At 52.8% G+C, this 21,127-nt stretch overlaps 2 protein-coding genes across 5 annotated transcripts in view; one reads left to right on the forward strand and one right to left on the reverse strand.

Moving 5' to 3' along the window:
- The window catches only part of FAM110A (family with sequence similarity 110 member A), a 52,594-nt gene extending 43,317 nt beyond the window's left edge, over positions 1-9,277 (forward strand). The window contains exon 4 of one of the 3 annotated variants that reach the window (XR_010405815.1): positions 9,142-9,277. The gene's annotated coding sequence lies outside the window, so the exon portion shown is untranslated. The remainder of the gene's footprint in view (positions 1-9,141) is intronic. The other 2 variants (XR_010405814.1, XR_010405816.1) reach the window with 2 other exon arrangements.
- Positions 1-21,127, reverse strand: part of ANGPT4 (angiopoietin 4) — a 38,506-nt gene that overhangs the window by 2,259 nt on the left and 15,120 nt on the right. For both annotated transcript variants that reach the window (XM_064572996.1, XM_045885596.3), the window contains exons 2-8: positions 13,931-14,086; positions 12,360-12,481; positions 9,264-9,496; positions 7,057-7,172; positions 4,794-4,895; positions 3,140-3,306; positions 221-351 (exon numbers count right to left, since the gene is read on the reverse strand). In XM_064572996.1, coding sequence (XP_064429066.1) covers positions 221-351; positions 3,140-3,306; positions 4,794-4,895; positions 7,057-7,172; positions 9,264-9,496; positions 12,360-12,481; positions 13,931-14,086 — 1,027 coding nt within the window. The remainder of the gene's footprint in view (positions 1-220; positions 352-3,139; positions 3,307-4,793; positions 4,896-7,056; positions 7,173-9,263; positions 9,497-12,359; positions 12,482-13,930; positions 14,087-21,127) is intronic.

Consider the following 21,127-nt stretch of genomic DNA (forward strand, 5'->3'; position numbering starts at 1 on the left):
TGGTGATGCCTGTGTTAGGATGAAGGGAGACACTGAGGGAACCTTAAGGACTTAGTGGGGAAAGGGTTTGGTGGGGGGGGACAGCCAGGCCAGCGTGCGGGTGGGTGAGACCCTGACCTGCACCCTCTTCCCGACAGCACCTGGCTGAACGCACGGGACCTGGGTGGGGAGGTAATGGGGGTGTCCAACCAGGTGCAGGGCTCCAGCCCCCCACACCCACCTCCAGACAGCATCTGGGCACACTTGCAGAGGCAGTTGTCATTGTCTGCGTCACGGGTGCTGAAGTTGGTGCCTTGCAGGACCAGGCTGCTCTGGCGTCCTGCTGACCCGCTGTACCCACTCAGAGAAAGCCTGGAGGCCACCCGGAGGTGGTGATGGGAGATGGGTCCAGAGTTAGGTTGGCTGGTTAAAGAACGCCCCGCCCCCCAAGAGGCTTTGTCCAAGGCTAAGGGTTCCCTCCAGTTGTTCTGGGAGGGGGCGCCCCAGTCTAGGCTGCTTGGACTGTCCCTGGCCCTGGCTTGCCCTCCCTGCCTGCTGCCTCCCAGGGGCAGAGTACTCGCCGTGTGCCAGGCCTCCCTCATCTCACTGAACCCGTGTCTTGGACAGGACAGAGAAGGATCAAAATAATAATACTAATAATGAGGACGATGGCTAACATTTTTTTTGAACACCTCCCGTGTTCTGGGCATTCTGCGGCTTAGCTCGTCTCCTGGCATCCTCACAACACCCTATTATTTCCATCTTACAGATGAAGAAACAGAGATCCCGAGAGCCCAGGGAGGCTGCCCCAGGCCTCGGAATGAAAGACGGTGAGAGCCAGGTCCCAGCCCAGGGTGGCCTGCCTTGGGAGCTGTGTGCATTTTGCTCCCCAGCTGACCATCCTGCAACCCCAACCCACCACCTCCCGGAAGCCTTCCCTGACCACACCAACCCACATGGATCTGTGCCCCGGGGCACCCCCAGCCCTGTGACTTGCACATCTGCAGCCAGTGGGGGAGGGTTTCTATTTCTCTACCAGGTTGTGAGACCCTGGTGGGCACGGCCAAGGCTGCGTGGCTATTACGACCATGAGCTCTGGGGATAGAATGCCTGGATTTGCATCCCAGCCCTGCCACTTGCCAGCGGCATGACGGTGGGCAGACTGCTTCAGCTGCAGTTTCTTCAGCTGCAGTTTCTCCTTCTGTTAAAATGGTAGTGATAGTAATGTTACCCGTGACGACCTCGTTCGTTATTGTGATCCGAGGTCCTTGGGGTGTGAGGAGTGCAGAGCGGTGCGGGCACACGGTAAATGCTCAGCACATTTAGCGCTTGTTAGCCATTGTCCCTGCATTCCTGCCCTGGACACATGGCTGCCATAGGCTCTTGCTCAGCCTGACAGGAGAGGGTGTTGGGTGTTTGTAGCCCCGGCAACTGAGGTGGGGACCTGGTTTGGGAAAAATTAAGAAGGTCCTACGGGTGGAGAAAAACGGACACCAGATGCAGCCAGGGCAGCTCAGGGCAGCTCTGGTTCCCCCAGGAAGGGCCTGGGAGGTGCTGCTGGTGGGATCAAGAGGGAATGTGGGCCCTGGGCATGTGGCCTGGCTCAGTCCCTGCGCCTCCCACCACAGGCTCTGCATGTCTGTGCCCTAACTGTGAAGCCCTAACTGTGCCCTTAAATGTGCAGCCCGGGGCTTGTGTGACTGGTGTCGCAACGCCCCTCCAAAGGGGCCCATCTCTGTTAATGCTCTATGTGCAGTATCTCATTTGAGCTTCATAACACGTTGAATAAGGTAGGTACACCTAGGGCACCCATTTTACAGATGAGAAGGTGGAGGCACTTCTTCAGGGTTGTTCAGGGGGATAAGGATTTAGTGAGGACTTAAGCCTTGGCTTTGGTGGCTTAAATAGGAGTCAGCAGGGTGTTGTGGTGACTCACTGGTCAGCTTGAGGAATAGAGAGGGCATCCAACTTAGCCCTGCCTAGCCCAGACCCAGGGCACAGTTCATTCAGCTCTGAAGCTTGCAGTTTAAGGAGGACTATTATCAGATTGGGGTGGGTCCCATAAGGAGGATGTCAGGACAACTTAGCTGGAGGATCCAGGGGCATTTAATAAGAAGAGAGAGGGGTAGAGTACTCATTGAAAAGCTCCCCAAGATGGAATTAGACAAAAAGTATAGGAGGACAGAGAGCCACCAGAGATTCCTTTGGAGGAAGTGACCTTCCTGTCAGTGGAGGCATTCCAGCCTGGCTGGATGATGACTATGGCTGTGGAGGAGATTCCAGCATCATGGGAAGACCCAGATGACAGGTGAGGTCCTTTGCAGACCCGTGAGTGTGAGTCTATGATTTCAGTTCTATCCTGTTCAAAGATAGCCAGGACCTAGTCTTCTCTCCGAGAACATTGAGTTTCTCAGAGAGGCAACATCATGTAGTGGAAACACCCTGAGTTTTCGTAGCAGAGAGATCTGAGTTCAAATCCAAGCTCTACCTAACTTGTAACTTTGGGCAGGGGACTTAAGCTCTGTGCCTGCTTCTACATCCCTAAAGCAGGTACAGCAGTGCTTACCTCAGAGTGTTGTAGGAGGATTAAATGGAGTAATATGCCGGGAACATAGTAGGTGCTCAATAAATGCTCTTTTCTTTTCCTAAACAGAGCCAAGAACCAAGCCAAGGGAGGTGTGGGAGACCTTGATGATGCTATATTATACTCCTATTTAAGCCCATCCTGCCGTTAAAGAAGCAGAGGTACAGAGAAGCCAGAACTTTGACTTGCCCAAGTTCGCAAAGCAAGCTGGAACAGAGCCAGAATTAGCTCAGGTCCCCTGATTCCCTGCCCAGGGACCTTTCCACCTCACCCCACAGCACGGGACAGCCTGGACTCCCTGCTCTGGGCCTCAGTAATATGGCTGACTCGGGGTGACTGACCTTAGAAGGCCCTTTCCTGTTCCTGGGCCGGCAGCGTCAGCGACATGCTCTCCACCCCACCCAGCAGCTAGGACGTGCTGAGTGTTAACCAGCCGCCTCCAGATCCCGTGACGTGTGCCCAAATGGGGGACAGATGGTAGCAACAGGAGACGCCCAGGGACTGACCCTTGGTACAGACTCTACAGCCACTAGCCCGGGACCCTGGCCCGCCCACCAGCCTGGGCCCCGAGCCCACCTGTACAGCTGCCCCTCGCTGCCCAGCTGGAAATGCTCATACTGGGCATAGGCCTCGTTGCCCTCCCAGTCTTGCAGCTCCACGCGCAGAGAGTAGGCTGCCCTGCTGGTGAGCTGGTGCACCACTTCATTGCCCAGCCAGTGCTCCCCCGCCAGGTCACCGAAGCCCTGCGGAGAGTGAAGGGTAGGGGTGGGTTTCATGCTGTGATGGGAGGCTGCCTCCCCGGCTGAAGAGCTGGGCTGGGCCAGGCTCCAGGGCCACTTAATCCAAAACCATGTTGCCTAATGATCAAGTCCACAAAGTACAGAGTGGGCAGGCCTAGGGATGGGAGTTCTCCACCTCCTAGAGCAAAAAGACTAAGATTTTTATAAATGTAAAATTCTGTTGAAAATAATTGAAATCACATTTCTATGGAGTTTAAGAACAAGCAAAATGAATCTGTGGTGATAGAAGTCAGAATAGCAACTACCTTTGGGGGGAGTATTGACTGGGACACACGGAGGCACAGGGGGGCACAGGGAGGGCTTCTGTGGTGCCGGCCGTGTTGTAGATATACCTAGCTTTAAACGGTGATCACGTTGGTGAATACGTATGTAAAAATCCACTGAGTATCTTACGCCTGAGATCTGTGCACTTATCGGCATGTCTGTCGAACCTCAATAAAAAATTAAAGATTTTAATAAGCTGCATGAATTGTAGAGCAAACCTTGGTCAGTGACATGGCAGCTGCTGCAAGATTTCAGCAACACAGAAATGCAAAGCTAAGCACGTTAGGTGTCACCACCGTCCCAGGGTGAGGAGAGACAAGTGCCCTGGGCCCGAGCAACAATTCAGCACCAAGGACAGGGGCACACCTAAGCCCCACTCCCCATTTAGCCACGTGGCGCTGCAGATCAGCCTAAAGATTAATATTCAGTGCCCTCCTGTATTTCTGCGTCTGAGTATCCTATTTCTTTTTGCCATTTCAATAATTGTTTAAAACCCAACTGGCTCAAGAACACTCCTATCTTGATTTGGTATTTATTTTTAAGTATTTATCAAATGAACAGTAAGGGACACAACTAATGATATTGTTGCATTTCCGTGTATCCTTTTCTATTTCTTTTGCTTGTGGAAACTTTAAGAGCTTTTAAGTCAGCTTGCCAAAAATCCTTTATTCAAAATTTAATTAAGAAATTGGAAGACAATCCGGCACCATGTCTCATCTCGTAAAACGCATGGGGTCTTTGAGCCAGCAAGTCCATGTTACAGAATCTCTCCTGCAGATGTCATTATATTATTGTGTGCAAAGACAGGGACATTCATTTAAGCAATGCAGCCAGGGGTGGGCAGGGGAGATTACTTTCTTTCTGTTCCTTTTTTTTTTTTTTTGTATTCTTAAAAAAATTTTTAAGCAATATGCATATATAATCTTTCCACAAATAAAAAAAATAAGGTTAAACTTTTATTCTTAGGATATATGTCAGAACTTGCAAAAAAGAAGGTTCAATTTCTGGTGATGGAGTCCCTGACAGTGAATGTGCACTGGGAAAATCTGTTTGAAGGTGGTTGGTTTTAGGTGGGTTGATTTTTTTTTTTCTGGGAAGGGTTGAGGGCGATCCACCTGCTCCAGGTTTCAGGGCGGAGAAGCCCCTTCCCAGGGCAGCAGTGTTACCTGTTTGTAATCTCTCCAGTTCCGCTGGAAATTCACGCTGCCATTCTCACGGCGCTGGATGAGAGTCCATCCGCCTCCATTGGCCTCCATGTCACAGAACACCTGGAAGGAGTTGGGTGGTGGTGGAGGAGGGAGTTGGAAGCCCCCGGAAGCTGGCAGAAGCAGGTCAGGGCTGGCCCTATTTTGATTTGGCTTACATTCTCACAGAGCAACAAGTGAGCCTGGAGGTCGAGGGCATCAGAAATACCCAGGTTCATATTTCCCACCTATTGTCATCATTTTTCTAAAGTCATGGGCAAGTGATGCCCCCTCAGAGCCTTCCTTTCCTCACTCATAAAATACAAGTGTTAAAACCTTAACCTCTTTGTGCCTCAGTTTCTCATCTGCAAATTGGCTTGATGTGAGAACTGCGTAAGCTGAGCCATGTAAAGAACAGAGCCTGGGCATACTGGGAACTCAGTAAGTGGAGGCTTTTCCCTCGCTGTTATTGCGAGGTTGTTGTAAGGATTAAATGCCGAGAGGCGTAACACGCTTGGCACACAGCATAGGCTCGGGAATTGTTATTATGTTCGGCAGACAAATGTTTTCTGAGCACCTGCTATATACCAAGCTCCATTCAAGGCATGGGGGATGCCAATATGGATAAGACAGAAAGAGTCTTTCCCTCAAAGTGCTCACCATCCAACATAATCTCTTCTTTCAGCCTAGTCTTTGTTCACATATTATTTTTCCAGCCAGTTCAGTACATGTTCAGTGTTCAGTGAGGACACACTTGGTCCCTGGTCCCATACTAGATGACAGAGACAAATCAGAGATAAAGCAACCCTCAGGGCCAGCTTGGTCTGCAGGAGGCTATGATAGGGCAGGCAGACTATTGATTATGAACATTTGGGTTGCTACAAGGAGAGCTCCTAAGAAGGAGTCACTGAGCAACCCTGACAGGCTTCCCAGAGGAGGTAGCATGAGAACAGGGCCTTGGCATGTGCCTGACAGGCCAACAAGGGGAATGGCACCTCCAGTGGAGGAAGCAGCTCTGAGGAGGTAAAGGCCAGCTCAGGGAGAGAAGACAGGGACATTTGCTGTGAAAGTGGCAGAGGGTGCAGGAAGGGAAACTGAGGCCCAGAGAGGACAAGGGACTTGCTCAAGGCTAGTGAGACTGAAGTAAAGCTAAGGTGTGAGCCCAGAACTCTGGCCTCCCAGGATTCCACCATAGCTGAATTGACTTAATTTCATGTAGAACATTTACTTAAAAAGTCATGTCCTTTTTTTTTTTTTTAAAGATTTTATTTATTTATTTGCGAGAGAGAGAATGAGAGACAGAGAACATGAGACGGAGGAGGGTCAGAGGGAGAAGCAGACTCCCCACTGAGCAGGGAGCCCGATGCGGGACTCGATCCCGGGACTCCAGGATCATGACCTGAGCCGAAGGCAGTCGCTTAACCGACTGAGCCACCCAGGCGCCCAAAAGTCGTGTCCTTTTAACACTTGCTTTTATTCAGATCATTATAAAAATAAATATAACGAAAAGGTGAAATTCTAGGTAGAAATCGAGGGCCCAAACTCTGTGTCAAAGAGGAGTTGAGCAGGTGGGTATGTGGAGTGTTAAAGACAGTCTGGAGACAAACTGATAGGTATATTTATAGGAATTCAAAGGAAATTGAACAGGGAATCGGGAAGTGTGAAGACTGGCTAGTTGTTCTCTATACTCTCTCACTGCTGGGTCTGGCCCCCAAGCCCTCCCTCCTGATAGCCACCCTTTCCCTTGACCCCTCATCCATCCATCTGATAACTGGACCTCAAAGCCTGGGACAACCTTGGAAACACTCACTGAAGATGGTAGGGTCTCTATCAGCCCTGGTCCCTAATTTCCCACATAGAGCAGAGCCCCCACACCTGCATTCGACTGGACTACATGTAAATTAGAAAGAAACTTCTTTGGGTTAAGCCCCTGGATTTTCCGGGTTGATGTGCTGAATAAGCTAGCATTACCTTAAGCAACGCAGGACTATTTTCTGCCCTTCCACCTGAAAGCAGCTCTGGAGAAGATGCAGGAGAAGGATGCATTTCCAGCTCTGGGGACTTCTGCTTTACCCCCACATTCTGACCTCTGACTGGAGGGGGGCTGCAGACAGTAGGGTCATCCCACCTTCTCTGGGGTATCTCAGATGTTGGACAAGGCCTGAAGCTGATGGGGGGTGGCCTGCCAGGGACGCCCTTGGCTCAACCCCCTTGGATAGCCTCCGCCCCCAGGCGGTCCCCTAACCTTCCTGGGCTCTGTCATATTGGCCACATGGATGGTGTAGATGCCACTGGCATTGGCCCCGAAGCGCTGGATCTCTGCACAGTCCTGGAACACGTGCTCAGCTGCTCTCACAGAGGCTGCAATGGGACAAGGCAAAAGCAATCGGAGGTAAGCTAAGGAGAGAGGGAAGGGGCCAGGTGGGTACTACTTCCTGCCAGCTTCCGGGTTGGGAGGTGCCGGGGACAGGGAGAGGTATCAGACCTGTGCAGAGGACCGTGCAGTGAGAGGAAGTGGTGGAGGCCAGGGAGGGAAATGACCCGCCACCCACGAGAGCAGAGCTGAGGCCAGAGCTGTAGCTGTCCGATGATCTTGACTGGAGTAGGACAAGGCTGGCACAGGCAGGGTCACCAAGGAAGGAGAGATGAGGCTGAGTTTCAGCAGGGGGCAAGGTCAGCCCTGCAGGCCAGAATGAGGAGGCCGGGCTGTGCCGAGGAAGAGCGCTCTGGCCAGAGTGTGGAACGGGGACTGGAGGGGATGAGACTCAAAGCAGGGAGGCCACGGACGAGGCTGCTAGAGTCCTCCAGGAGAGGTAATTGGAGTCTGAACTCCAAGGAGGTCCTTCCCCCTTTCATAGACCAGGAAACTAGGGCCCAAGAGTCACGTAACTGGCTCAAGGGCACATAGCTGGGGGCACAGGCAGAGCCTTCCTGCTCTCTAGGTCATACGAAGGAGTCCTTAGAGCCTTGGGCTGGAGGCACAACTCCACAGTGCCCTTCTCTGGTGACAGTGGTGACAGTGGGGCAGGGGGACAGGGCGTTTGGGGCAAAGGGTGCCCGAGGCAACGTGCCCTCCCCAGACCGGTGAACAGACATTGGGTCACAGCTGGAGACTGGGCTAGCGGTGAGCCTGTGGGGGGAGGCCTTGGGCCTGGGCCTGCATCTGGGACTGAGCTACAATACACCCACACATGGGACTCATTTAGGCGGCTTCCCTGCCAGGGCTACGCACAAGCCTGTGATGGGTTCGGGTCACTCCGTATCTCATGGTTTGGAAGGTATCCACTTCTCCTGCCTGTGGCTTCCTTGGGGCCTCATATCCCTCAAACCCAGCAGGGCCTGCCCGACTTAGACAGAGCCCTGGTGCCATCCTTTGGCACCATACTGCCTGGAACCCATCACTATTGCTTGATTCCTTGTGCCTTAAAAGCTTCCCAGCCTCCTGCTATGGCGATCCAGCCCGGGTAGAAACCCCTTCTGAGGTCTTTCTCTCACCCAGCCATTCTCCACTGCCCGGTTCCAATTGCGTTTCCTAAAACATAGTCCCACTGGGTGCAAAACCCTCGTGTGTCTCCTGATTATCCTCAGGTTCATATTCTCTCTCCTCAGCACAGCCTTTTAGGCCTTTAGTGGCCTGGTAATTTCAAGAACACTGTTGGCACATAGTGGCACATAGTAGGTACTCAAAAATATGCATTTCCTCCTTCTTCCCTTAGAGACCCAGAGATGGGCAGGTGGGTATTTTTGCAAGACTATGCTGTTCACTGCTGCATCCCCAGCACCGGGCACTGGGCCTGGCACACAGTGGGTGCTCAATAAGGGTTTTGCTGACCGCGTGATTGAAGCCGAAACCAGCAATGCCTTGGCCACCCCAAGTGGCCCCATCAGAAGGAGTCAGTGAGAGCTGGGGGAGGGGGGAAACCCAGGCATTGTTCTCCCTTCTTAGAAGCTAGGGCCAGAGATGTCTCCTCACTCCTGTTTGGCCGTCCTGGGCTTAGGGACAAGGGCGACAGGGTGACAGAAGTCCTTCGGGAACAGTGAGTCCAACCTCTCCATTCTATAGATAGGGAAACTGAGGCCGGGGGAGGGGTGGGGCAAGTCTGAGCAAGCGAGGATGGAGGGTGGATCCTGGATCCCAAACTTGGCAGTCTGGGCCGGCAAATAAACCTTATTAGCTTCACTTCCGTTAAACAGATGGGGAAACTGAGGCCAAGAGAGGGACGGGGACCTGCTCAAGGTCACTCATGGAGTCAGGGCGTAGAGTCTGGATTGGTTCCTCCTGGGACTCTCGTCCTCACCATTATTATTGTTTGTTATTTCTGTTTCACAGGTGCTGGGAGAGGGGCCGGGCCTTCCCCCCGTCCCCCCGAGCGAGCCGCGAGGGGGTAAGCAGGGTCTCGCTCCCCTCTCCTGCCGTTCTCCCGCACCGCGCCGGGCGCACCGCTCGCTCACCCGGGCCCTGGGCCACGACGCGCACCAGGCGCTGCACGGACTCCAGCAGCCGGCGCTGCTCCCGCTGCACGAGACTGGAGTTGCCGCTGGCGGCGCGCAGGCTGCGCTCGAGGCCGGCGAGGGCGCCACTCTGGCGGCCCAGCAGACGCCGCAGCCGCTCCTTCTCGCCGCGGAGAGAAGCCAGCTCCGCCTGCTGCTGCGTCTCCAGGGCCTGCACCCGCGTCTCCAGCGCGCTGCGGGGCGGGGGGCGCACGCGCGTCAGCCCGCGGTCTCCACCACGCAGCCACACTCGCGCGCTTGCCCCTGGGACCCCCGGGGGGGGGGACACTCCGCGGACCAGATCCGCACCGAGGCCCAGAGAGGTCGAGCGTCCTGCCCTGGGTTACACAGCTGTGCCCACCGATGGCAGAGAGTGAGGAGGGGAGGAAAGAGAGACCCCGCCCTGAAGAAGATGGACTGGGGTCCATAGAAGAAAGAGGTGCGGGTGGGAGGACATGCCAGCAACCGGGTCGTGGTTACCAAATCCCCAGTATGCCTGCCCTTTGACCTAGCAGTCGGCTCTCCGGAGATAACCTCCAGGGAGCAGGCGCGAGAGTGCCCCTGGGGGGACTGGTTCTGCTAGAGAGAAAGGAAACAGCCTAAATGTCCAACAGCCGGAGCTGGCCGAGGCTGTTTTCTTTCCGTGTCCCTAGAAATGTTCTGGAGCCGCAAGAGGAAGGAGGCAGAGCGCATCTGCACGCATTTGGCAAGACGCCCAGGACGTGGAGTGAACTGCGCTGGCACATCGGTGCCTCTAGTCCAGTCCCACGCGTGGGAAGACAGAACAAGAGAAAGAAGAAAGGTATTAATGGAAATGGAGAGGGAAGCCGGTGAACTGCTAGGAAAAGGCATGGAAAGACACGTGGAAGGACACGGCGGTGCCTGCGCTCGAAGAGAAAGTGAAAGACAGCTGGCTAAGTGCTGTTCCCCCTGCGGAGCCGGTTCCGGAGGAGGAGGGCGATGGAGAGGGAGGAAGATGGAGGCAGCTGGAGGGAACCCACTTTCCCTTTCGTTTTATAGGTCCTTGTTGTCTGGTGATATAATAAACATGGAGCATATTTGTCATGAGTTTTTTAGAAAAAGAGTTTTAGAAAAAGCAAAAAGTTCTAAAACTCAACTCTTCCACTTTTGGCATTTTATCCTGGTTTGCTCCCCGCGTGTGTGCAATGGGGTATGGGGACATTATTAGGGGCTTCTCGTTGAACAGGAGTAAAAGACAGGAAACAACCTTAATATACATTAATTGGGGACTGGGGATATAAGTGTGGGCAGCCATAGGGTGGAACATGACACAGTTAAAGAATGGGCAAGTGTGTCATGCAATTATAGAACAGTTTCTTGGAAAAAAGAGGTGCAGAAGAGCAGTAAGCTCCATTTGGGTTCAAGAAGGGCAACAAAAGGATATGCACACATTTGTTTACATATTCATAGGAAACCCTCAAATGTTAGCTTATAGAATGTATGCTGTGGGGTAGGGATTTTTATCTATGTGTTCACTTCTGTAACCCCAGTTTCTAGAACAGTGTCTGACCTGTGCTAAGAGCTCAAAAAACAATTGTTGGTTGAATGAATGGAAGAGGACAAGACACTAGGAAGAGGGGTTACCTCTGCTGTGGGTGGGTGGGTGGCTGAGGGATAGAGTAAGAGGGAGACAGTCTCCTATCTATGAGGTTACGCCGACCCATTCTCCAGACTAGAACAACGAGTCTAGCCAGGGCAGAAGGAATTTCCCCTGAGCCCCGAGTTCTGCTGCAGGAAGAAAAAAAACTGGGGCACACTCGGATTCTAGAATCTTAGCGATCTCCATGGGCCAAGCGCTTATTGATGACATCCTCCGTCTTCACTGACTTCGAGGCACCTGGTGCCAATTCAGACAGTCCCAGTCCCTGCCCTTGCCCACCTCGGGGTGGGAGCATAAGAATGAGAAGGTGGACAAACTATCATGAGCTACACGCAGATCAGAGGGAGCTAGATGGGCCTGACGGCCTTATCTTGACCCAGAATTTGAGCAACAATAACATCTCCCCCTGCACACGGGTCCGTGGCCACTTCAGTGGGTGGGTGTTGCCTCCTCCAGCATCCTGACCTTGACAGTTTTTCTCTACTCAGCTCGAAACCAAGATGAAATCAGCCTCAGATGTCCATTTCTCTGCCTTATCTGTACCCCATGACTCTTTTATTCTTTGTAATTTGCAGGGTGTTCCCCTCAAGTGTATTTGCTTACAAATGCCGAGACTCTCTGCCGGTGAAGACGAGAAGCTGGCAGTGTGGTTGCTTCTGGGAAGGGAACCAGTGGATAAGATCAGATTTACTTATTTACAAATAAGTAAATCAAATAAAAATTTACAGGGTGAATTGTACAGCATGTAAACTGTAGCTCAATAAAGCTGTTAAACATTTATAAAATAAAGAAACAAAGGGGGGGTGCCTGGGTGGCTCAGTCGTTAAGCGTCTGCCCTGGGCTCAGGTCATGGTCCCAGGGTCCTGGGATTGAGCCCCGCATTGGGCTCCCTGCTCCGCGGGAAGTCTGCTTCTCCCTCTCCCACTCCCCCTGCTTGTTGTGTTCCCTCTCTCTCTGTGTCTCTCTCTGTCAAATAAATAAAATAAAATAAAATAAAAACCAAAAAAAGAAGAAAGAAAGAAAGAAAGGAAGGAAGGAAGAAGGAAAGGAAAAAGAAAGAACAGAGAAAGAATTGGGGTGTCCTGAGCCCCCGGGGAAATGTCTGTCTCCTGTCTCCACCCAGGGGTGCCTGTTTGGCCCCCAGCCCCACCCCAGGGCCCACCTTCACTCCCAGCTTGAGTCTGGGACCAAGCCCTGGTTTCAGTCCTTACCCCAGCACTGGCAGTACCTGAGCCCCCCAAATGGTCCTTCACTTCAGTCCTAATCCGGGCCCGCAGCTCTGGCTCCAGGCCCCGTCCCAGGTACCAGCCCCAGTCTAGTTTCCAACCCTGGCCCCAGCCCCAGCCCAACCCTGGCTCTGGGCGCCCCCCCACCGGCCTGGGTCCCACCTGCCTTGGGTCCCAGCCCTGGCCTGGTGCCAGGGTGCCAGTGCCCACCTGTTGCGGCCCTGCAGCCTGTGGAGCTCATGGCCCTGCAGTAGCAGCTGTTTCTCCAGCTTGTTGGTGGACAGCGAGGTCTCCAGCAGCTGGATCTCCATTCGGGATGTCTGGTTCAGGACCTGTCCCAGCAAACAGGAAGGGGAAGGGCGCGACGCAGACCCTGCAGGAGCCCCGATCAGCAGCCGCCCACCTGTCCAGGGGCTCTGCCATCCAGCAGCGTGCTGACCTATTTCCCTCCTCCCAGCAGTTAGTTCCTATAGTCGTCCATTCATGCCTTTACGCACCCACTCACAGGCCCTAGCTGAGTTGATGATCTGCTTCTTGACAGCAGTTCCATTTCTCCTGTTGCTCAGGCCCCAGGAGGGGTCCCCCTTGACCACCTCCCTCCCGCCCCAATCCAACCTACCAGCAGGTCCTGTCAGATCCAGCTTCCAAATGGGCACCTGACCACCCTCCCCTACTCCAAGGCCCCCACTCTTGGCCTCTGTCATTTCTTGCCCTGTGCCCTGTGCCACCCTCCTCACAGGGCTCCCTGTCCCCACCCTTGTTCCCTACACTCCTTCCTCTGCTAAGCAGTCCAAGGCAGCCTTTTAAACTGTGGCCCATCTGCTCAGAATCATCCTGTGGCTCCCACTGCACGCAGCGGAAAAGTCGCAGTCCTCGCCACGGCCTGCAACGCCCTGTGATGTCCTCTGCCCACATTGTCTCTGGGATCCCTTGCCCACCCCTTGCCCCCGCTCTCTCTCTGGCTACACCGACCTCCTGGATGTTCCTGGAGCTTGCCAGCGCGGTCCCGCTGCTGGGCCTTGGCCCATGCTGTTCTCCTTGTTCTGGAAGGCCCTCCTGGTGAGCCTGGCTCGGACCCTACCTTCTCCGCAGTGCCCTCCTGGCCTCCCTGTCCAAACTTGCAAGCCATCCCTTCACTGCTCCTAGCACACACTCCCTCCCTCCTGTCTGTGTCTTTTTCTCCTGAGACCCTCATCCTCTCACATGTGCAGGTTATTTATCCTGTTCGTTCTCCTGGCGGTCATTAGAAAGGATGATGCACAAGCGTGGGGGGTGCATGCCTGTTTCACTTACTGCTCTGAACTAGAACCAGGAACCTCCCGCGGTGCCTGGCACATAGTAGGGTTTCAACAGACACGTGCCTATTTGTTGTTCAATCTTTTCCTCCTTTCATTTACTCACCCTCCTGTTTATCCATCCATTCCCTCCCTCCCTCCCCTTCTGTTGCCCCGTCTCAGAGTTGCTGGCCCCGTGAGGTTGAATGAATTCTTTATGATCCATCTCTCCCTGTAGCCCTTGGAACCCCCTGAGTGCTGCTCGCCCCTCTCATCCCAGTGCCCAGCACAGACCCAGAGTCACTGGAGTCACAGAGACAGGAGAACCAGGCCCAGGGCCCACCCCCAGGGGCATGGCCTGGTGGTCAGTGACGTTCTGCGACAGGGTCATCAGGGAAGGGCCCCAGGGTGCTACAGGCCCAGACTTTACCCAGGGACAGAGGTCAAGGCTGGCCACAGCCCTTCCCCTTTCCCTCCCCGCCAGTGCCACCTACTTGGCCTCCGTACCTGAGCCTCCACATCAGTCAGCTTGCGGGTCTGGGCGGTGGTCTGGTTCAAGAGGCTGGTGCCTAGCTCCAGCATGGTGGCCGTCTGGTTCTGGACCATGTGCTGTTGGACCTGTGCCAGCTCTGATCTCAAGTTCATCTGGATGTACCTTTCTAGCTGTGGGGAGACCGTGGACTGGGGTCACGGGTAGGGGCTGGAGGAAGGCTCCTGTCTCTTCCTGTGTCTTCATGAAGGACATAGAGCAGCGAGCACAGGCCTCCCTGCCAGCCCAGGCCACCATTACCTCTCACCTGGACTATTCCAGTAGCTTCCTCCCTGGCTTCTCTGCCTCCATCCTTGTCCCATGCACAACCCATCCTCCACTCAACAGCCAGAGGGATCTTGTTAAACCTAAGTCAAATCAAATTCCTCCTCTGCTGGAAAGAAACCCTCCCAGAATTCCTACCTTAGAGGAAAAGCCAAAGCCTTTCCTCCATGACCTGGCCTTCTGTTCCCACTCTGATTTCTTCTTCCAGTCCTCTCCCACACTCTGCTCCAGAAGCACTGGCCTCTGTGACATCCCTCCCACACCGCAAGCATACACCTACCTCAGGGCCTTTGCATATGCTCTTCTGGCTGCCTGGAAACTCCCTCCTCCCCGCCCCAACTACATGGCTCACTCCCTCATGTCATTTCAGGTCTCTTCCTACCACTTATCACTCCCTAACTTTGTATTACATATTTATCTGTCTATTGTCCATTTTACCATTAGCATGTCAATTCCATGAAGACAGAGACTGAGTCTTACCCCTTTATCTCTGTATCTAGCACTATGTTTAGTGCCCAGTGGGTACCCAATACATATGTGTACAATGAATTGATGGAAAAGGGGGGAGCAGCAAGGGTCGGAGAATAGCCCCCAGTGTCATGCCCATTACAAGAGTTTGCAGGTCTATCCACCCAGCTGGACTTTCTATTTTCCATCCCCCTCCATCCGCCAAGCGGGCTGAACAGGACAGTCTCCAAGGGTTCTTTCAGCTCAGATGTTCTGGGATCCCACGAGCTAACATTCATATCTTTGACAGGGTTGCTCTTTCCCAAGAGCAGTTGAAGCTGGTCTGGCATGAGACCAGGGTCAAGCTGCAAAGGTGAACAGTGTGTTCTCAGGGCTCAGTGCCCACAGGCAGAGAGCCGGTGCCCCTCCCCCGCTCCCTCTCCATTCTGCACACATGCTGGCCTCTGGCCATCACCCCACTGCCTGGCCCTGGCTCCTTCTCTTGCCCTCTTGCTCAGTCTTCCAGGAGGTCTGACAGACAGGGCAGCTCCCAGGGTCCCTGGGAAGACTGGCGCTCCCCAGGGAGAGGTGGTGACCTTGGCTGAAGGGCCAGGCTCTGGTTGTTTCCTCCTTGGTCTTTTCTCCCTTTTGCCATCTTTTTTTTAAAAAAAGATTTATTTATTTTAGAGAGAGGGAGCACAAGCCGGTGGGGCAGAGGCAGAGGGAGAGAGAATCTCAGGCGGACTCTGCACTGAGTGTGGAGCCTGACATGGGGCTCGAGGTGGGGCTCCATTTCAGGACCCTGAGATCACGATCTGAGCCAAAACTAACAGTCAGAGTTTAATGGATTGTGCCACCCGGGCACCCCTCCCTTTTTCTGTCTTAAGAGTCAGCTCCTGGGCGCCTGGGTGGCTCAGTTGGTTAAGCAACTGCCTTCGGCTCAGGTCATGATCCCGGAGTCCCGGGATCGAGTCCCGCATCAGGCTCCCTGCTCGGCGGGGAGTCTGCTTCTCCCTCTAACCCTACCCCCTCTTGCGCTCTCTCTCTCACTCTCTCTCTCTCAAATAAATAAATAAATAAAATCTTAAAAAAAAAAAAAGAGTCAGCTCCCATCCCTTCCTCCCACCCCTGCTTTTGGAAAGAGTGTGTGCCCGTGTAGTGCAACATCAGATCCCGGAGGGGGCACATGTGGGTGGTGCCGGTATTGACTACAGCAGTGGTTCTCAAAGTGTGTACCCTGCAGCAGCATCACGGGGGAGTTTGTTAAAAATGCAGATTTCTAGGTCCCACCCCCGACCTACTGAATCAGAAATTCTGGGGTGGCGCCCAGCCATCCAGGTGAATTTGATGCTCGCTCAAGTGTGAGAACTCCTGGGGTGGCAGTCACAAAACGGACTGAGGACCAGGGAGACAGGCCCGTTGGAGCTTCTCAAGTCTTTGTCATGAGGGCCTCTTCCTTCCTCCCCTGCACCATCAGCCCTCCGCACCGCTGTCCCCTGTAAGGCACAAACATGCTCCAGCCGCTCCCATCTAAAAACAAATTCTTGAGCCCACAGTCCCTCCAGCTGTGTCTGCAATTTCCCTGATCCTTCAACAGCAAAACTTCAAGTTGCCTCCTGTTTCTCACCTGCATCCCCACCCTCGCCTCTAAAAACATTAACAATATTATTATGGTGTATTGCGTGCATACAAAAAAGTATAAGGAAGGATATAATGAAGTCTGTGTATTTATCACATTCAAGGAAAAAAATATAACACATACTGGAGTGTTTGGGCGGCTCAGTGGGTTGAGCGTCCGGCCCGACTCTTGGTTTTGGCTCAGGTCATGATCTCAGGTTCATGAGATCCGCCCCGGCCAAATCAGGCTCTGCACTCGCAGAGAGTCTACTTCTCCCTCTGCTCTTCCCCCTGTTCACTCTCTCAAATGAATAAATAAATCTTTAAAAAATGTATATATAAACCATACTGTTGAATCCTGTGCTCCCTGGCTTGCCTTCCCAGTCCTGGGGAGCCCGTTCTCTCCTTAATTTGCCTGGTCATTGTCTCCTGGACAAGGAGGCCCAGGGACCCTTCCATGTCCTCTTACTCTCCCCCTCAGCAGCACTCAGTGCAGATGGCCACTCTCGAATTCTGGAAGCACTTCCCAGATGTTCCTTCTCCTAGTTGTCCTCCTACCTGTTGTCACCCCCTCTGGCTCCTGCTTTATCAGGGTCCTACATGTCAGGGAGCTCCTGGCCCAGTTCTGGGCCTTTGTCTCTCTGTACGTTCTCTCCCTAGGTCAAGGGTCCTTAGTGGGGACCACAGGGTCTGCAAAGAGAATTCAGGGGGTCCATGAACTTGGGTGAGAAAAAACTCTTTTGTTTGCTAACTTATAAGTAAAGTTTGGCATTTCCTTCCATTATGAGTGTAGACCACAAACCATAGCACTATTAGCTGATCCTGCAACTTCATTACCAATAGAAATCACCAATATTTCCATACAACAGTGCAAATGTTGTAGCATCTTTTTTTTTTTTTAAGATTTTTTTATTTATTCATTCGAGACACAGAGATACAGAGAGAGAGAGAGAGCATGAGCAGGGGGAGAAGCAGAGGGAGGGGGAGGAGAAGCAGACTCCCCACCAAGCAGGGAGCCCGATGCAGGGCTCGATCTCAGGACCCTGGGATCATGACCTGAGCCGAAGGCAGATGCCCAAACATCTGAGCCACCCAGGCGCCCCATGTAGCATCTTTTTAAAAAAAGATTTTATTTACTTATTTGAGAGAGAGAGAGACCGCATGAACGATGGGGGCGGTGACAGAGGGAGAAGGAGAAGAGAGACTCCCCGCTGAGCAGGGACCCCCCGACGGAAGGCTCCATCCCAGGACTCTGAGATCATGACCAGAGCCAACGTCAGGTGCTTGACCAACTGAGTCACCCAGGCACCCCCGTCACAGCATCTTAAATACTGGTTTTACTCATCATGACCTCAGAAGGATGGACATTCTCAAACCCACCACTGGATAACGCTCCCACTAGAGCACAGATGTGATATTTACTATTTTGATTACAATGGGAGCATCGCTGGGTGTTCTTAGGCTTTTATTTTACACATTTAGAAGTGTTGCTCTGAAAACGAATTTATTAGCTTCACCCAGGACCAGATGCCAAAGTGTTCAGGGCCCCAAATGCATCAGGGGCCCTGCTGCAGGTGCTCCTGTTGGTCCTACGACTGTCACGTGCTGAGAGTACCGGGTCCGCCTCCCACCACACTCTTCCCCTCAATGTGCCACCCACTCGCCATCCCCACGTGGGTTTCCAACAAGCATCTCAGGCAAAAATATCCAACGTGGAACTTTTGGTTCCTCAGCACCCACTGCCCTGTCTCTGCATCCCCACCTCACTCCCCCATCTTTCCCATCTCAGCAAATGACCCCACACCCAGACCTCATCCTTGATGCTTCTCTTTTCCTCACCTGCTGCACTCAATCCTCTAGGGAGTTCTGGCCACTACGATCCCAATGCAAGTTTCGAATCTGCTCCCTTCCCTGCACCCTGGGCCAGGTTCCTGTCATCCCCACGGGTCGGCTTCAGGTTCACTCCCCACCACGCCTCCGACGGCTCCCTGGGGTTGCTAATGTGAGGCTGCTGGGGCGCCCCAGGGGGGATAGGGGAAGCAGAGCTATACGGAGGCTGCTCTCACCCTTCCCACGAGTCACAGACTTCCTGGAACTTGGTTTAAAATACAGACTCCCAGGCCCCAAGCTTCAGCTCCAGGCAGACAAATAGCAAGTTCAGTCCTGAGATGAGATTTTCTCATGCATCTCCCCCAAGCCTCTCATTGGCAGATGAACAAACTGAGGCCCGGAAGACTTGTGCAAGGTCACCACCTGGGGGGCTAGTTTCCACGACTCCTTGCCCAGGGACTTCTTCAGGTTTGCAGAGCTGGGCTGGGGACTCAGGGTAGCTCAGGGGTCATCTTAAGTGACAGGAGTTCCCTAAGTACCCGCATTGGTCCCCCACTTGTCCTGTGGCTGCGACTGGCTGGGTGGCGCCCAGGCCACCCACAGCTGGGGCCCATCACGCAATTTGCCACACCCGCCCACCAGCATGGGTCCTGGGATGGGTAATTTGGGCCAGATGGGCCCATCTTGGACATGCTGGGCTCTGGTGAGTAATGTTGGCCTGCGTGGTGGGGTCTGGGTCTGGTCCAGGGTTCAGGCACAGGCTGGAAGGATGGGGGAAGGGTCCTAATGAAGGAGAGATGAGCCCAGGATGAGATCTGCCACAGCATAGGATTGGATCTGTCCCTTCTCTGTCACCCTCATGCTGGCAGATTCTCAGGGTTGAGATGGAGGACAAGGGTCTGACCTGCCATCACCTCTCCAGCCTGCAAAGAAGCTGGTCTTTGGCCTTGGGGCTACCAACCTTCTTCCCTTAGCCCTGGGTTTGAGTTTTGGCTCTATGACACTCCAACTGTGGGCCTCTAGTAGTTGAGGGCTACATTTCTCTGATCCTCACTTTATTGATCTGTGACATGGGGACAGTAAACCTTGCTCCTTGTTGGGGAGGGAACAGCCGAAAAGGACCTTGAAGGAAAGGAAAGGAGTTAGACACGCAGGGGCTGGGTGAGGAAGGAAGATATTCTGGACAGACCACAGATGAAGGTCTAAGGGATGAGCAGTCTCAGTGGCCAAGAAGATCCCCTCAAACCTACTTTTCTTTTGCATTATTTGTATTAAAAAAGTCTACAACTGGAGAATGGGTAAGCAACCGTCTACGGATAAGTAACCATCCATCCAGTAGATTCTACTCAGCAATGGCAAGGAAGGAGTTAATCATGCACGCGACAACAAGGATGAACTATACAGAGTGAAGTAAACCAGACTCAAAAGGCTACATACTGTAAGATTCCACTGATGTGACTTCTGGAAAGGTCAGAATCCATGGTGTTGCCAGGGACTGGGGTCTGGGGTTGGGAATTGACTGCAAAGGGTCATAGGAGAACTTTCTGGCGTGTTGGCAATGTTCTATATCATGATTGGGGTAGCGGTTGCATAACTGTATGCATTTGTCATGCTCAGAGGACCATATGTTAGAAGGGTGTACTTCACTGTGTGGACTATACCTCAGTAAAACACAAACCCACCGAAACAAGATTCTAAAAAATGTCCCGTATGAAAGTATGGATTATAAGGATAAATATAGTTTCTCAAACGAATCCCTCACCCTCTGAGTGTCATTTATGTATCCACTCAGGAATTTCGTGAGCACCTATTGTGTGCTAGGCCCTGTACTAGGGACTAGGAAATCAGGAATGAGCAACATTGGCAAGTTTTCTGATTCCAGCACATTTTCACTAAGCCATCGGTTAAATTCCAATAGTGATGAGTGCTCTGAAGGAGATGAGACAGGGCAGTGAGTGGGGTCGGAGGGAGTTTGGCCAGAGTGGCAGGGAAACCCCTCACCGGAGGGGCCGCCTGAGCTGAGAGGCTTGCTAGCTGTGGCAAAGTCAGGAGGAAGGGAATTCTAGACAGAGGGAAGGGCAAATGCACAAGCCCTGAGGTGTGAGTGCGTCTGGCGTGTTTGAGAATCAGAAAGAGGTCCATTACGGCGATCTGCCCTGCCTGTCTCTTCCTTGGAAAATGGTGCATGAGGTTCATATTTGGAAAAAGCGTTTTGTCAACGACAGATAAAAGCCAACGAGGGAAGAGTAGTTAGTGCTTTGTATCTGATGAGCCTGGGTTCGAATCAAAGCTCTCAACTTAGTGGCTGTATGACCTTGGGCAGTTACCTCTACCTGTCTGGGCGTCTTCTCTAGAATGGGAGTAATCTTGGCTCCTATCTCTGGGTTGTAGGGAGGAGGAGGATTCCTGATGCAGCCTACAGAAAGGGCCTGGGGCGTGGTTACATAATCAGCACATGAGAAATTCCAGTATGGCTGTGTCATGGAGGACCAGGTGGCTGTTAAAAAGAAGGAGGTTGACCTTCATCGGAGGCTGTTCTAAAAAGAGGTCTCAGTTATACTCTTGAGTGAAATAAGCAAGATGCAGAACATTTCCCACAGTGGGCCCGCTAATCTCTAACTGAATCAAGCTCTTCCCATGGCGAGGAACATGGGCCACAGACTGCTACCGTGTGGTGCCGGGGCCCATGACTTTGTCACCAGGACACATCCCAGATGTCCTCGTGTCTCACCACAGTGATTGCGGACATCCAGGACATACTCTTTACACTCATCATGACCTCAAAATGATGGAAGGTACTAGATCGTTAGATTTAATGTGTTAACACAGGAGCAATAGGGGACAGTATGACAAATCTGTTTAAAAAGCATTTTGATATCTGTATCCCAAGGCAATGTGTTTCCTTTGTAAATCTATGCACTTAATTTTACATTTGAAAAAATCTTCTTCAGAGAGAGGGTCCAGGTCACAGCACCTTCTGCTGAAAAGCCTGCTGT

Source organism: Mirounga angustirostris, unplaced genomic scaffold (assembly GCF_029215605.1).
Source record: "Mirounga angustirostris isolate CCGP_5_RB_7025 unplaced genomic scaffold, mMirAng1.0.hap1 SCAF_10, whole genome shotgun sequence".
Lineage (NCBI taxonomy): Eukaryota > Metazoa > Chordata > Mammalia > Carnivora > Phocidae > Mirounga > Mirounga angustirostris.